Source organism: Nicotiana attenuata, unplaced genomic scaffold (assembly GCF_001879085.1).
Source record: "Nicotiana attenuata strain UT unplaced genomic scaffold, NIATTr2, whole genome shotgun sequence".
In the NCBI taxonomy this organism is placed as follows: domain Eukaryota; kingdom Viridiplantae; phylum Streptophyta; class Magnoliopsida; order Solanales; family Solanaceae; genus Nicotiana; species Nicotiana attenuata.
In genome coordinates, this window is record NW_017671181.1 from 255,484 (window position 1) to 270,046 (window position 14,563).

Genomic DNA, 14,563 nt, shown 5'->3' on the forward strand with positions numbered 1-14,563 from the left:
GTCGTGCCATGGCCATGTCCTGCGACGTCCTGACACGTGCCATGGCCATGTCCTGACACGTCCTGACACGTGCCATGGCCACGTCCTGCGACGTCCTGACACGTGCCATGGCCGTGCCATGGCCATGTCCTGCGACGTCCTGACACGTCCTGAGCCGTGCCATGGCCATGTCCTGCGACGTCCTGACACGTGCCATGGCCACGTCCTGACACGTCCTGACACGTGCCATGGCCATGTCCTGTGACGTCCTGACACGTCCTGACACGTGCCATGGCCACGTCCTGACACGTGCCATGGCCACGCCCTGCATGTCCTGCCACGTCCTGAGCCGTGCCATGGCCATGTCCTGTGACGTCCTTCCTGCGACGTCCTGANGCCACGCCCTGCCATGTCCTGCGACGTCCTGACACGTCCTGACACGTGCCATGGCCATGTCCTGCGACGTCCTGACACGTCCTGACACGTCCTGACACGTGCCATGGCCACGCCCTGCATGTCCTGCCACGTCCTGAGCCGTGCGATGGCCATGTCCTGTGACGTCCTGACACGTGCCATGGCCACGTCCTGACACGTCCTGACACGTGCCATGGCCCATGTCCTGCGACGTCCTGACACGGTCCTGTCGACGTCCTGACACGCCCTGACACGTCCTGAGCCGTGCCATGGCCATGTCCTGCGCCGTCCTGACACGTGCCATGGCCACGTCCTGCGCCGTATGGCCACGTCCTGTGCCGTCCTGACACGTCCTGCGCCGTCCTGACTCGTGTCATGGCAATGTCCTGCCACGTCCGGCGCCGTGCCATGGCCATGCCCTGCCATGTCCGACCTCGGGCCATTGACATAGGCCTCGGCGACGCAAGCGACGCCCCGAAAAACCTCTACTTGCGACCGTGCCATGGCCACATCGCCCTTGCCATAGGCCTCGGCGACGCAAGCGATGCTCGATAAACCTCAACTTGCGACATTGCATCGGCACATTGCTGCGACGCTAGCGACGCCCCGATAAACCTCTACTTGCGACTTTGTATTGGCGCGTCGCCTCTCGGCATAGGTCTCGGCCTCGCAAGCGACCCCCCGTAAAACCTCTACTTGCGACATTGTATTGGCACATCGCCATTGACATAGGCCTCGGCGACGCAAGCGACGCCCCGATAAACCTCTACTTGTGACATTTGGTTTAGCCTTTCCCTCGACATGACTAAGTGTGTCAANGATGTCGCCTCCCGATGTTGCCCGCAACAACCGATGGCAATCGGCAACTTACTAAGCTTCGCCCCATGCGCATGGCACCTTGCGGCGCTACTTGCACGATGCTTTGCCGTTCTGTTGCCAAAAGCCATCAGCCGCCACGAGCGGTGTCACCACCAGGCATACTACGAGCCCACACGAGTACTTGCCGGCGCGGTTTGTGAACTTCGGGGACGTAGCACGGACAAGCCGTGCATGCCCCCAATGCCCACGCCCCATGCCAGTGTCCCCCATGCATGCCCGCCTCTGCCTGGCAGCAAGCACCTGAGGTGCCTTTCAACACCTCTACCCCCCTTATATATACTTAAAAAAAAAAAACCCAAGTTTCAGGAGTAGACATGTTTTGGCCAGAGAATCATAATGGAGTTGTACAACACCAAATAGCACAAACCAAGGTACAACTTAGCTAATATATTCACAAATGACTTTTAAACATTGTAAATGATATTTTTTACAAAAAATAATATTTTTTTTGAAATATTTTAATTAAAAAACGAAAAATACTTAATAATATAGTAAAAAATATGAAAAATATTATAAAAATAGGAAAAACAATGGAGAAAATTTCCAATACATCTAGTAATAATATAGCACATAAAAGAGTAAATATTTTTATAAAAAAGTAACATAAAAACTATTTAAAATTACAAAAAATGCATAAATATTAATAAAAAATAGATAAAAAAATAGGTAAAATACATAATATTATTATAAAAGCATATGGATGGCCAACCACCATTAATCCTGAGGAACTTCCACTGTCACCACCATAAGTGATTCCGACTTCAAACCGCCGGCGCCAACCACCAAGCGTCGCCGGTCGCTACCGCTCGAACCACCGTGACTTTCCACCACCGCCGCCAACGACCACCAACATCGTTGCGCTTGACATGTTGCTAAGCATTGGCTAGCACTAGACGTGGTGCGACGTGGAGCGATGTGGTGCGACTGGGCGGCTTGGTGCAACGTCGTGCCATGGTCGCGTCCTGCCATGTCCTGCGACGTCCTGCCACGTCCTGAGCCGTGCCATGGCCACGCCCTGCATGTCCTGCCACGTCCTGAGCCGTGCCATGGCCATGTCCTGTGACGTCCTGACGCGTGCCATGGCCACGTCCTGACACGTCCTGACACGTGCCATGGCCCATGTCCTGCGACGTCCTGACACGTGCCATGGCCACGCCCTGCCATGTCCTGCGACGTCCTGACACGTCCTGACACGTGCCATGGCCATGTCCTGCGACGTCCTGACACGTCCTGACACGTCCTGAGTCGTGCCATGGCAAAGTCCTGCGACGTCCTGACACGTCCTGAGCCGTGCCATGGCCATGTCCTGCGACGTCCTGACACGTGCCATGTCCATGTCCTGTGACGTCCTGACACGTCCTGACACGTGCCATGGCCATGTCCTGCGACGTCCTGACACGTCCTGAGCCGTGCCATGGCCATGTCCTGCGACGTCCTGACATGTGTCATGGCCGCGTCCTGACACGTGCCATGGCCATGTCCTGCGACGTCCTGACACGTGCCATGGCCATGTCCTGCGACGTCCTGACACGTCCTGCGCCGTCCTGACACGTCATGCACCGTCCTGACACGTCCTTACTCGTGCCATGGCAATGTCTTGCCACGTCCGGCGCCGTGCCATGGCCATGCCCTGCCATGTCCGACCTCGGGCCATTGACATAGGCCTCGGCGACGCAAGCGACGCCCCGAAAAACTTCTACTTGCGACATTATATATATATATATATATATAAATGTTTGACTACGAATGCAGTTACTATTGCATGTTAACTTGAGATCGTTATAAAAATTCAGAGATATCAAATTTTGAATCCGCCGCTATGGATACGTGAAAGATTATCATGACATTAACTATATTAAAACAAACTGTTAATGAGTAAGTATATTTTCGTTGCATTTTATTTGAAGTTCATCTCTATATGCAGTGTGCACATTACTGTTCCTACCTTATTATTTGAATTGGATTCTGGAGTTCATTAATAATCACATTGCTGTTTCTTTGTTTATTCTATCTTAGGCAAAACATCAAATTTAACTCCCAAAATCTAAAATCTTAAGAAAATAAAGCTGTATTTTTGTGAGTGTTTACATCTTATTGTGATTGAATTCATGGCTTATGTATGTGATTTATGACAGTGCACTCATTATAAACTAAAAAAAAATAAAAAGATTTATTAGCTATATAATGTGCTATGTAAAAATTGTTTAATAAGTTGGACCAAGTTATTTATCTTTTTAATTATATCCATGCTTGTACAATTGTTTAGCTATCTGCAGTTAGGTTAATGTAAACTAACCTAATAAACTAAAAATTATTTACACTTAAGATATTTTTGTCCGATTCTTTTTCCTTTTATTTTATTTTATGTGTGTGTCATATATTGTCATAATTCCTAAATATAAGGTCAGGCCTGAACACGTCAATCTCACATCAGCAATCGTAGTTCTTACGTCAACAAATAAAAAAATAAAAAATTAGTTTTGTATATTTTATTTTAATTACTTTGTCAGAATTTTGCAAGTGTCCATCCAAAAAAAGACAGAATAGGGGAAAAAGAGAAAAACAAGATAAATTATCGTGTTAACTATCCAATCTATTGCGCCAAAGTCAAATTATGACGAGTCTATAGGTGGATCTGATCCAAAAGATGATGAAATAACTTTTGGCAACCTATTTGAGAGGGAAAATTATAGTGATATAAATTGGGATCAATTAAATAACTTCTCAGTATTATAAATGTCATATTTGGGTTCAATATTATGAGATTCATTATGGTATAGTGAAAAGTTTTATGTTGGATGTTAACTATTTACCTGGATCATTCTTTACCCGATTTGGCACCGATAATATTAGTAAACTTATACAAACAAGTAAAAATAGCACGGTCTAGCTAGTTTTCGGACTGGTCATTCAAAATTAGCCAGCGTTTATCATTGAAAAATAGCCACTATTTTGCTGCAACAGAGAACGGTCCAGCATAATATACTGGAGTTCGGTGCACCTGTGTATGAACTTCCAGCATATTATGCTGGAACTCCAACACACGGAAAGTTCCAGCATAATATATTGGAGATTCGAGCACTTGTGTATGAACTTCCAGCATATTATACTGGACCGGTATACTTGCTGGAACTCCAGTATATTATGCTGGAGTTCTAGTGTACTTATGCTGGAACTCCATCATATTATGTTGGAGTTCCAGCATACCTATCCTGGAGTTCTGGAGTTCAAGTATACTTATGCTGGAACTCCAGCATAATATACTAGCGTATTTTTCGGGTTTTGAACAGTGTTTTCGCTCAGATTTATCTTTACATGAAAAGTGGCTAAATTTCGATTACTTTTGAAACTAGGGCTATTTTTGAACGATCACTTGTAAATCTGACTATTTTTGAATTTCGTCTGGTATACAAGTATCCCGCATTCACGCAGGGTTCGGGAAAGAGCTACACTTTAAGGGATGTAATGTAGACAGTCTATCCTAATGCAAGCATCAGTGGTTGATTCCACAACTCGAACCCGTAACTGATAGGTCATACAACGAAAACTTTATTTGTATAAGTAACTTTATATAAACAAAGATAAAAATAAGATTACAAAGAGAGTAGAAAAAAGAGATGAAGAAGAAATGGGTCAAATATGGAGTATTATTTAGACAATATCTTGGGCAAGAGAAGACTTGACTTCCCTAGACTGATTTGGTTTTGAATCTTTTTCTTTTTCTCTGTTGAAAAAGGAAGTTTCTTAAATGGCAACTGTTCAAGAAAGTTGACAACTCTCTAAGAACCAAGAATATATATTGAGAGAGAGGGAGTTTTGTATTAAAAACCATTGATATGATGTAAAAAAATTCTCACAAAATATTATGGTTTCCAGCAACAATTAAGAGAGTGGGGGCATCATTCACGTGAAATTTTAGAAACTTCCATTAGAAAGAATAATTGAGATCGAATCCATGGTTAGTCCAATAAGAAAAGAGTACATTTCTGACTAACCATGGTTAGTCAAAAAGTAACTAAATCAAAGCAAGGACCTTTAATTTTGTTCCATTTCACATTACTGCACAACAAACTTTACAATTACTCCAACGTTAACAACAATCCAACTATTTTCTGCAATGGTGACTTTATTATCCAAGTCAATTCTGCCAAATATCCTCTACTTGTTATGCTGATCTTATGCATTTGTTGTCAATATACTTCAACCAGAGCCAGCTGAAGGAAGAAATATAGTACAATGCAGTCTGTTGTTGGAAAAGATGCTAATGTCTGAGGCGGATCCAGAATTTGAAGTTTATGGGTTCCTCTCACAATCTCAAATTAATATACCATAATAACTGGGTTTAGCGTTAGATATTTATAGATATTTAGTAAAAATTTTAATAAAAATACAGGATCTACGCAAAAGTTACTGGGTTCCCGGGAACCCATACACTATACTCTAGATACGCCCCTGATGTCAGTGGTAGCACTTAAAAGGGTCCAGTGCGGTATAGTGGACAATAAAGTGAGATAAAAATTTTGGGAGACCAGGATTCTAAAAAAATACTAGATGATTTCTTCACCTAAACCTTGTTAGGCAGTTACTCGGTACTAGCGCTGGTGGAGAACAACAGGTATTCAATGAAATAGCCAAGATGTACACAAACTGAATCGAATAACACCGTTATCAGGAAAAAGATAGAAGTCATCAATTCAAGATCATATATCTAGCTAATAATGCGCTCAATATCAATTCTTGACAGGTAACCAATGGAATAGTCGAGGTGCACACAAGCTGATCTAGATACCATAATTATAAAATAAATAAATAAATGAAGTCATCATATATCTGGCTAATGCACTTAATATCAATTCTTGAGTAGATTAAACTATTAAAGTTTTCATGAGCTGAGGCTTCAGATGTTGCATCCACATTACATTCTGGTTTATCATAATCTGCTGCCAGCCATGGCCTCATAAATCATAATTCCACTGAAAATATGTATTCGAAATCCACCACTTAGATGTATAACCAAGACATAATGGACAAAAGATAAAGAGAAAGCAGTAAAGAGTTCTTATACTGTAATGTGCCTCCGACCTTGGAGAGTTACAGTGGTGTGTTAAAGCAGCCAATACACAACACGACACGGACTAAATAGGTTCAGCGATGTGTTTTACGACAAACAGAACTTATAACGAGAGAACTTAGAGAGATTCAGGTAATCAAAGTTATAGTGTTGCACGATTTTCCCACTGAAGAGGATTGATCCCCTCTACGTAGTGGATTGACGTGTCCAACAGCCCGACTAAGATGGAGGGGGTGCTGAGAGTTGGGTGCAGGCACGTCCTTGGAAGTCTAGGGACTGTATGGATATCTCACACCATGAACGTTGCGAGTTGATCTGGTCTATCTTAACGGGGTCAGAAGGCGTACCAAAGGCCTGGTGAGTCTGTGATGGAATATCATGTCGTCCAATAATTGAATGTCATGTCAGCCAATATGGCTTGCTTGAACTGAGCTCGGTGCTGGACACTGCTCGGCTCAGCCCATGTTAGGTTTTGGCCACTACAATCTGCAAACAAATAGTCATCCTAGAAAAAGAATTTCCTCACAAAGTTGTACAATTTTCTCATTGCTGAAACTCCTTAGCTGAGATCAGCAGAATGTGACTAATGAAGACCACTGCAACTTATGGTAGTTAATAGTGTTAGACCAATATTTCACCAGAAAGCATGCATATTCATCAAACACTTCCTTAGAGCAGAAGATGAATCGATTAACACTTACAATATTAAGGATCTCCGGACACCCGAATATTATCTGTAAAGCTTCTTAGTGAAGACTATACCATTTCATTATATTGACCTAACTTCCAACTTTCCTCAATTCAGCTGAGAAGCGTCGTTGATGAAGTGAAGATGGTTTAGTCAATATTCTTATCAATGTACATAGGAGAGGAAAAACATATATCAACAACAGCGAGGCCAACATGTGAAACATGAACACCAACTTTTCTCTGCTGCTTTAGGCTGTGATTCTGATTGCTTGTGTTCTGGCTGCTTTTCTGGTTGAGATTGAGATTTCTCTACTTTCTCAGTGGCACCTTTCAGCGAGTTACTTTTCGCACCGTCATTTACTAGTCTGGATTGAACAAAAAATTAATCATATAGAGTTCAAATGTATTTTCATGCATGGTAATGACTTCTTGCAAACCAGATATCACAAAAGATAACAACGTCATCTCAAATACGAAACCTTAACATAGATAGATAGATAAAGAAAGAGAGAATGATAAACATGGAAAAAAAAAGCGGTTATTCTCAATTAGCAGTGCAATAACATGATCAAGTCCAGATCCAAAAACGAGTAGAAGGTTAAATCCATTTCTCAAAAGATTTTAAAACTGTCCTTCAAAAGAAGTTTGGCGCTAATATAAAAGTTTCTCGAATTATTAAAGAACATTAGGAAGATCACTACATCAAAAAGCCCCAAGGCATAACCAAAATGCTGAATCCAATCTGTCAAATGAAACACTTGCAAAACATCAAAAGGCGACCCCTCTCTTTTCGAAAGGCAAACTTTTAAATATGATCAAGTAATTGGGGGAAGAAAAAAGAACAATATTAGTCACACACTATATACAACAATGCAATGCTTATTTCATAAGCTAAAAGGTTTTTCTGAAATTCTGCTTCTTTGGTCCAGACTTATAAATGTTATGTTTGCAAAGCTAGGAAAGATAACAATTACTTTTTTCTGATAGATAAATTCAGAATACAGGTAACCAATACATAGAATAGCATACCCTATGTATGAATCATGAAGTTTAAAAGTATCCACTGAAAGCAATACAACTTTAGACTGTCAGGAAAATCTTTGTGTCTGTCTTTAAAAAGGAGTACACAAAATTGAAAAATGGATAATGTTAGACAGCAATTTGGTAACATGATGTCTCGCACAAATATGAGCACAAACGAAATATATAGTGCATGGTGCAACCTTGACGAGAGGAAAATTAATGCTATAGAGCATACAGTTCAACAAGAGAATGAGATTATGAATTAGAAAAAATAAAACAGCTGAAAGTTCTATGTTTCTGGATGTCAATTGCACGTCTCTTTTACACAAAAAAGCAGTATGCTTTTACCTTTTATCCCAGCTGTTATTTTGATGAAAAGCGTGATAGTGTCCTTATACTTTCGTAGGATATAAATTGTTTAGGTTCTTTTTTTACTTAAGAAAAAAGAAAAAAATTGTTTATGTTCCAAAATTTATTTGTAAAATGCTAAAAGGAGAGCTTACACTGGGAAAGCGAAGGAACTGCTGCTGTTTCCACTTGCCTCGGAGTGGCAAGGTGAAGAAGTATGAGCAGGTGAAGAAATACGAGTAGCCTCAGTTGGAGGAACAGCTCTGTCATCAGTCCTGTTGGAGGTGGTAGCAGCAGGCTCTTCAATAACACTACTTGTCTTTCCTTTGATATTATTATTCGCAGGTTTTTCCTCTGAGACCATTTTGGGGGTCTTGACATTCTTCTCTTGTATAGCAGGACCTTCCGATGCTCTTGCACCTTTTCCATCGCTATCTCTGCTTACTTCGATAAGAGGGGGAAGGGGGGAAGATAAGTTCTTACTGTCATTGGATTTAACTTCGGATGCATAATATGGAGAATTTTTCCATTCCTCAGGCTTGTTGAGTTCTTGAGATTTGGATAGCAAGTAAGAGTAATCTGTGGAGAAGCTGTTGGTTCCCATTTGAATACTAAACAATGATTCATTTGATGCAGTGCTCCATTCCGGTGTGGTAGGCTTGCTCGAAAAAATGGATTTTGGAATACGATTAGGATCATAACCTGGAGGATGATCCATAGTACTATGTGATGGAGGGGATTTCATTGGCTCAAGATTCTGAGGAAAAGCATCGGGGAATAATGGATTTCCTGTTTCAGCACGCGGAGAATTACTCATCATACTCCACTGTGGTGTCTGAGAAGAAACATCAGGAAACGGTGAGGTTGCTGGACTAGGAGATAGGGAAGCATCTGGTTCGGACTTTGTATATAAATCTCCAAGAGACTCCTTTGGATGAGTACTTAGTTCCAGCGACGAATCAGATGAAGAAGCTAATAAGTGATCAGAATCAGGATGCTGCATTACAGGCTTATTGCTAGCACTCGCTTTTTCCATATCTTATTTTCCCTCTGATTAAACACAATTCTTCAATGCTATCGGCAACTCAAGCAAATATTTCTCCTGCAGAACAAGGACGAATCAACAAAACATCTACGACTTGTTAGAAAAGTTGATAAAGAGAGGGGAAAAATATAGATAGCCTAACATAGCTTGAGGCGTGTAGAACACTTCCTCGAAGATTGATTGCCCCAGTTTAGGGATAGCAAACAACGATCTCTCGTCTAGAAGTACCAACAACATTCTTATTTATAGAGCATAATTTCAAAAGGTTGGAACCTTTTCAGAACAGACATGTCTTTTTATTATTATAAACTATCCAACACTACTTAAGCTATCAGATCATAGTAAGATGGATATATGTTAAAAATACAGACAGAATTTCAGATATAATTATGAGCTCAGAAATACTCCTCCAGGAAAGAAGTTTGGAGTAAAGAAAGAATTAGGCATTATTCTTCAAAACCAACTACTAACTACATTTGCCAGTTCTCTTAGCCGGGGGCGTTTATCAAAAGCCCCCGACTAAGATATCTAACTATGTGTAAAATTAAGACTATAAACCAATTTTTTCGAGTTTAAGATGAATAACCATGCTCTTAAAATCCATCTAGAGCTATTTTCCCATTTTCATCATTTTTCTTTTTTGATAACTGTGGCATTTCTGGTACTCACCAAGGCTTCAATGGATGGGAAGGAATCACTCGTCTCTACTGAAATTTGAACCTGGTCTCTCACGACCTTCACCCAATTCATTGACTGCTAGGCTACACCTTTCATACTACGCCACATGACATCACCAATTTGTTTCACCAAAACGGGAATTAGAAGGCGACTTCGAGGATTCTGGTGCAGATTGGAAAAAAAAAAACAATTAACAAAAAGTTTAAATTTTCATGGTTCTCCCTTGTTCTTTCTAGAGCAATAATAAATCAATCGATCAGTCTTTTACGCATCAATGTCAAACTAGTTGTGATCGGCTATATGAATCATCAATCTCCTTTCTTTCACCATATAACTCTAGCAACAAATTATTTTAAAACTCTGAATCTTCTAACCGAATGAACGTTCATAATCATAAATCTTTTGAAGTTATTATATCCAATATAAACCATCAATCTGCGCTTAAGCTGGCCCGAACACAATTGTAATAACAAAAAGAGGTATAATTCTTCTTGTTCATTAGGCTCATATATAAAACAAATAATACTCACCTCCAAATCAAATGTGCGTAATATCATCCAATGCAATTTCACAGGCTCTGAATTTGCGCAAAATTCATATTCTAATTTTGAAATAAAAAGTTCCAAGAAAGCAATTGAAAGTATCTAAAATCTTTTAAGAAATTCATAGCACCATCATTGGAATCTTAATAACTAGCAATTTCATGTTTGCAAGTAAATTACCAACGTAGAAGTGGCATTTCTGCAAACAAAAAGCTAGAGATTGACAATCAAGAAATATTTAAATATGAAAGAAAAGTTTTATAATTTTTATAAGAGGATTAACAGAAATCAAAATGCAAAAACAAAAAAAAATGGATTTAGGGTATATAGAAAAAGGATAAAAAAAAGGAAAAGAATTTTTTTAGGATTTCATCTTTTTGAGTTAAATTTTGCATTAAAAAAGAAGGGCTAAGCGGCTATTTAGGTATTGTATGCTTTTATAAGTTATAACTAACCGTTGGCGCCATCGCTAGTTACTGTTAACATGCCACAGCTGATCCTGACGAGAGAAAAGAAGTTAGACGTCGTTTGAATCACTTATTAATGATGCAGATATTATAATGTAAGAAATATTTATGAGGTCATATATAGTAATGTGACAATTTGTATTTGTTGAGTGAAAATATGAGAGTGCTTACTTTAATAGCTCTTTTGTGTTTAGTTATTTTATTCACGTATTGCTAATAAATATATTTTTTTATTTTTCATTCTATCTCACATAAGATAAATATATGTATTCATGCATAACTCTATATCAACCAAATAATGCGAAGAAATAAATTTAGATAGTGGCCGGTGGTGGTCATGATAAGCTAATAAGTATTGTTTTACTTGTAAGAAGTAGTTTGTTAATTTGAGGGGAATGTGGAACTTTCCAACATCGGTGGCCTAAAGTCTCTTTATGGGCTTTTTAAGTTCTTGTCCATTTTATACATTTTTTTAAGAATACACACTATTAAGGTCTTGTCCATTTTATAATATATATATATATATATATATATATATATATATATATATATATATATATATATGATAAAGTGTCTTTTCGGATCTGTATACGGGCAATAACTTCTTTAAGAAAAGTCGTTCTCACGCCTCAAGCCTTCTCAATCTCGTTTTTCAATTAGTATTATTTCTAACATTACTCAATCCAACTCTCCGGAATGGTTCAATTTTTCCTCCACGGCGTCCTTGGGGTGATATCATTTCTTTCTTTCTTTTTTTGCCTCATTTCACTCAAATGGTTGAAGAGAGACAAAGCATAGATGGAATGCTTCATTGATGACAAGACCTTTAATGAAATTTCTGTTAGTAAAAATACTAAGATTACTACTTTCAACATCAGTATTACTTGGAACAGCTTGGTTTACATTATCATTAGTCATTTCTGTAAAAGAATGACACAAACGTTAAAATCACGTAGATTTTAATCTCCAATAGAGTACAAAACCACAAAGGTTTTACTCTCCAAAAACAGTAAGTACAAATACAGAAGATATATTAAATTCCTTAAGCTTGTTAGTAAACTGTATTGGTAAACTAATTCTGGAAAATAAAGCAAAATAATATATAAACAGAAAACGTAAAGAGATAGAAATCCATTCGAGCCCACTGAATTCACAGTGTTTCCTTAAGGAATTTTATCCCCTCCTAGTACCCAAGGTTATGGATTATTTCCTCCCAGGATGGAACGAATTACACACTGGTGTAGTGGTACTTCAAACCCCAGTGTTTCAGCGAACACAAAGTTCGGTAGCAAATCACACTTACTGTTGCTTTGTTTGATGTTAAAAATATGCAGAAGAAGGAGGAGAAACTCAGAAAATCGTATGGAAATTCTGAGCAGAATAGTCTTGTATTTATAGCCAAAGTTGGGCTGGAATTTGAAGAGGTGCAATTCTTCAGAATGGCTGTTTATGCAAAACGGCCACAACATAAATGGCTATTTACTCAACAATAAAGAGGAAAAATAAAGAGAAAAAATTGAAGAGGGTAGTTAATTTTCTGTTACCAAAACAGAAAAACTTTTCTGTTACCAAAACAGAAAAACTTTTCTGTTATTATTTAATAATATTTCTGTTAATATTTTACTATTAACAAATAAACTTGGTCCAAAAAATTAATCAATCAATCGATCATTTGATTGAATCCGAATCCGAATCCGAAGCCGAAGCCGAAGCCAAAGCCGAGTCGAGCGAGCGACGACGACGACAGCGCGAGGCTTGCCTTCTTCTCAATTCTTTAAGAGCTAGAAGAAGAGCAATTGCTTATATACCCATAAAAAACCTCTTCCTCTTCCAATATGGGACAATGTCCCTTTGCCAAGGGGGAAACTTAAAATTTCACTCAAAAATTTCATTTCCCTCCATTTCCCATTCACCCTCTTTTAAGTATTTAATATACTTAAATACATAAAACCCGAACAATCCCCCACATGAATGGGGAATGGCTATATCACGGAAACATGCATGAAAAACTGTGTGATTCTCAAGCAAGGATTAATTGCACCTGGATAAGTAGGTTTCCCTTTGAACTTTCCGTAGTGAACTTATGTCGGATATACTCGATCAATCGGTAGATTTGATATCTTTGAACCGTCGAACTTTGGTGTATACCTAGACAACCATAAGTCACACAACCAACCCTTAACCGTCTTTGGTTCTCATTGTTGTGTTCGTTTCAGCCATGAACACCGCCTGGTTTCATAAGTGCGTAGAGAACTGGCCTTACAAAGTTCTCCTTGAAGCGGCTAACACTTCACACTTACATAGGTGATTCCTAAACGTGTCATCCCGTAGATACACTATTTGATATACCCCGTATCAAATTTAGAAACCATTAAAAAGCCTTAATGCTTTATCTTTGGTACTAAACATTGTCTCATCACGAGAATGGACCAAAAGTTTAGTTGACAATGTTGAACCGTCATTAATGACTTTGTTTGATCTCCTTGAACCTAGATCTTGGGATCTCCAGTCTTCTAAGTAGAGTTACCGCCACTATTACTTGTTCTCGGCCACAGTCTCATTGCCCTTGATGATTTCTCAACTACCTCTCTAGTTAGGCCTTTTGTAAGTGGATCCGACACATTATCACTTGACTTTGCATAATCAATCGTGATAATTCCTCTAGAGAGTAATTGCCTAACGGTTTTATGTCTTCATCGTATATGACGAGATTTACCGTTATACATAACGCTCCCAGCCCTTCCAATTGCCGCTTGACTATCGCAATGTATGCATATTGGTGCCAACGGTTTGGGCCAAAATGGAATATCTTCCAAGAAATTTCGGAGCCATTCAGCTTCTTCACCGGCTTTACCTAAGGCTATGAATTCAGCCTCCAATGTAGAGCAGGCAATACAAGTTTGTTTGGACGACTTCCAAGATACCGCTCCTCCACCAATAATGAATACATATCCACTTGTGGACTTGGAATCAGTTGATCCGGTGATCCAATTTGCATCACAGTATCCCTCAATGACCGCAGGATATTTACTGTAGTGCAAAGCAAAGTCCTGGGTATGTACTAAATACCCCAAAACTCGTTTCATAGCCATCCAATGAGATTGACCTGGATTGCTCGTATATCGACTCAATTTACTTATAGCACAAGCTATATCTGGTCGTATACAATTCATGATGTATATTAAGCAACCTAACACACGAGCATAATCCAATTGTGATATATTTTGGCCTTTGTTCTTTGCTAATGCAAGATTCACGTCAATTGAAGTCTTTGCAACTTTAAAGCCCAAGTGCTTAATTTTTCAAGTAATGTCTTAATATAATGAGATTGTGACAATGCCGGACCTTGAGAAGTCTTATGGATCTTAATTCCCAGAATTAAATCAGCAACTCCCAAGTCTTTCCTATCAAACTTGCCAGTTAGCGT

At 39.5% G+C, this 14,563-nt stretch overlaps 1 protein-coding gene across 1 annotated transcript; it reads right to left on the minus strand.

The window, feature by feature from the left end:
* Positions 1-6,307: 6,307 nt before the first annotated feature.
* LOC109206474 (polycystic kidney disease protein 1-like 3) lies at positions 6,308-10,947 on the minus strand. Its single transcript, XM_019369296.1, has 4 exons — positions 10,658-10,947; positions 10,119-10,289; positions 8,560-9,506; positions 6,308-7,398 (listed from the first exon to the last, which is right to left on the minus strand). Exons 3-4 carry the CDS (start codon positions 9,438-9,440, stop codon positions 7,227-7,229), a joined length of 1,053 nt encoding a protein of 350 aa, XP_019224841.1. The 5' UTR covers positions 9,441-9,506; positions 10,119-10,289; positions 10,658-10,947; the 3' UTR covers positions 6,308-7,226.
* Between the last annotated feature and the right edge of the window lie 3,616 nt (positions 10,948-14,563).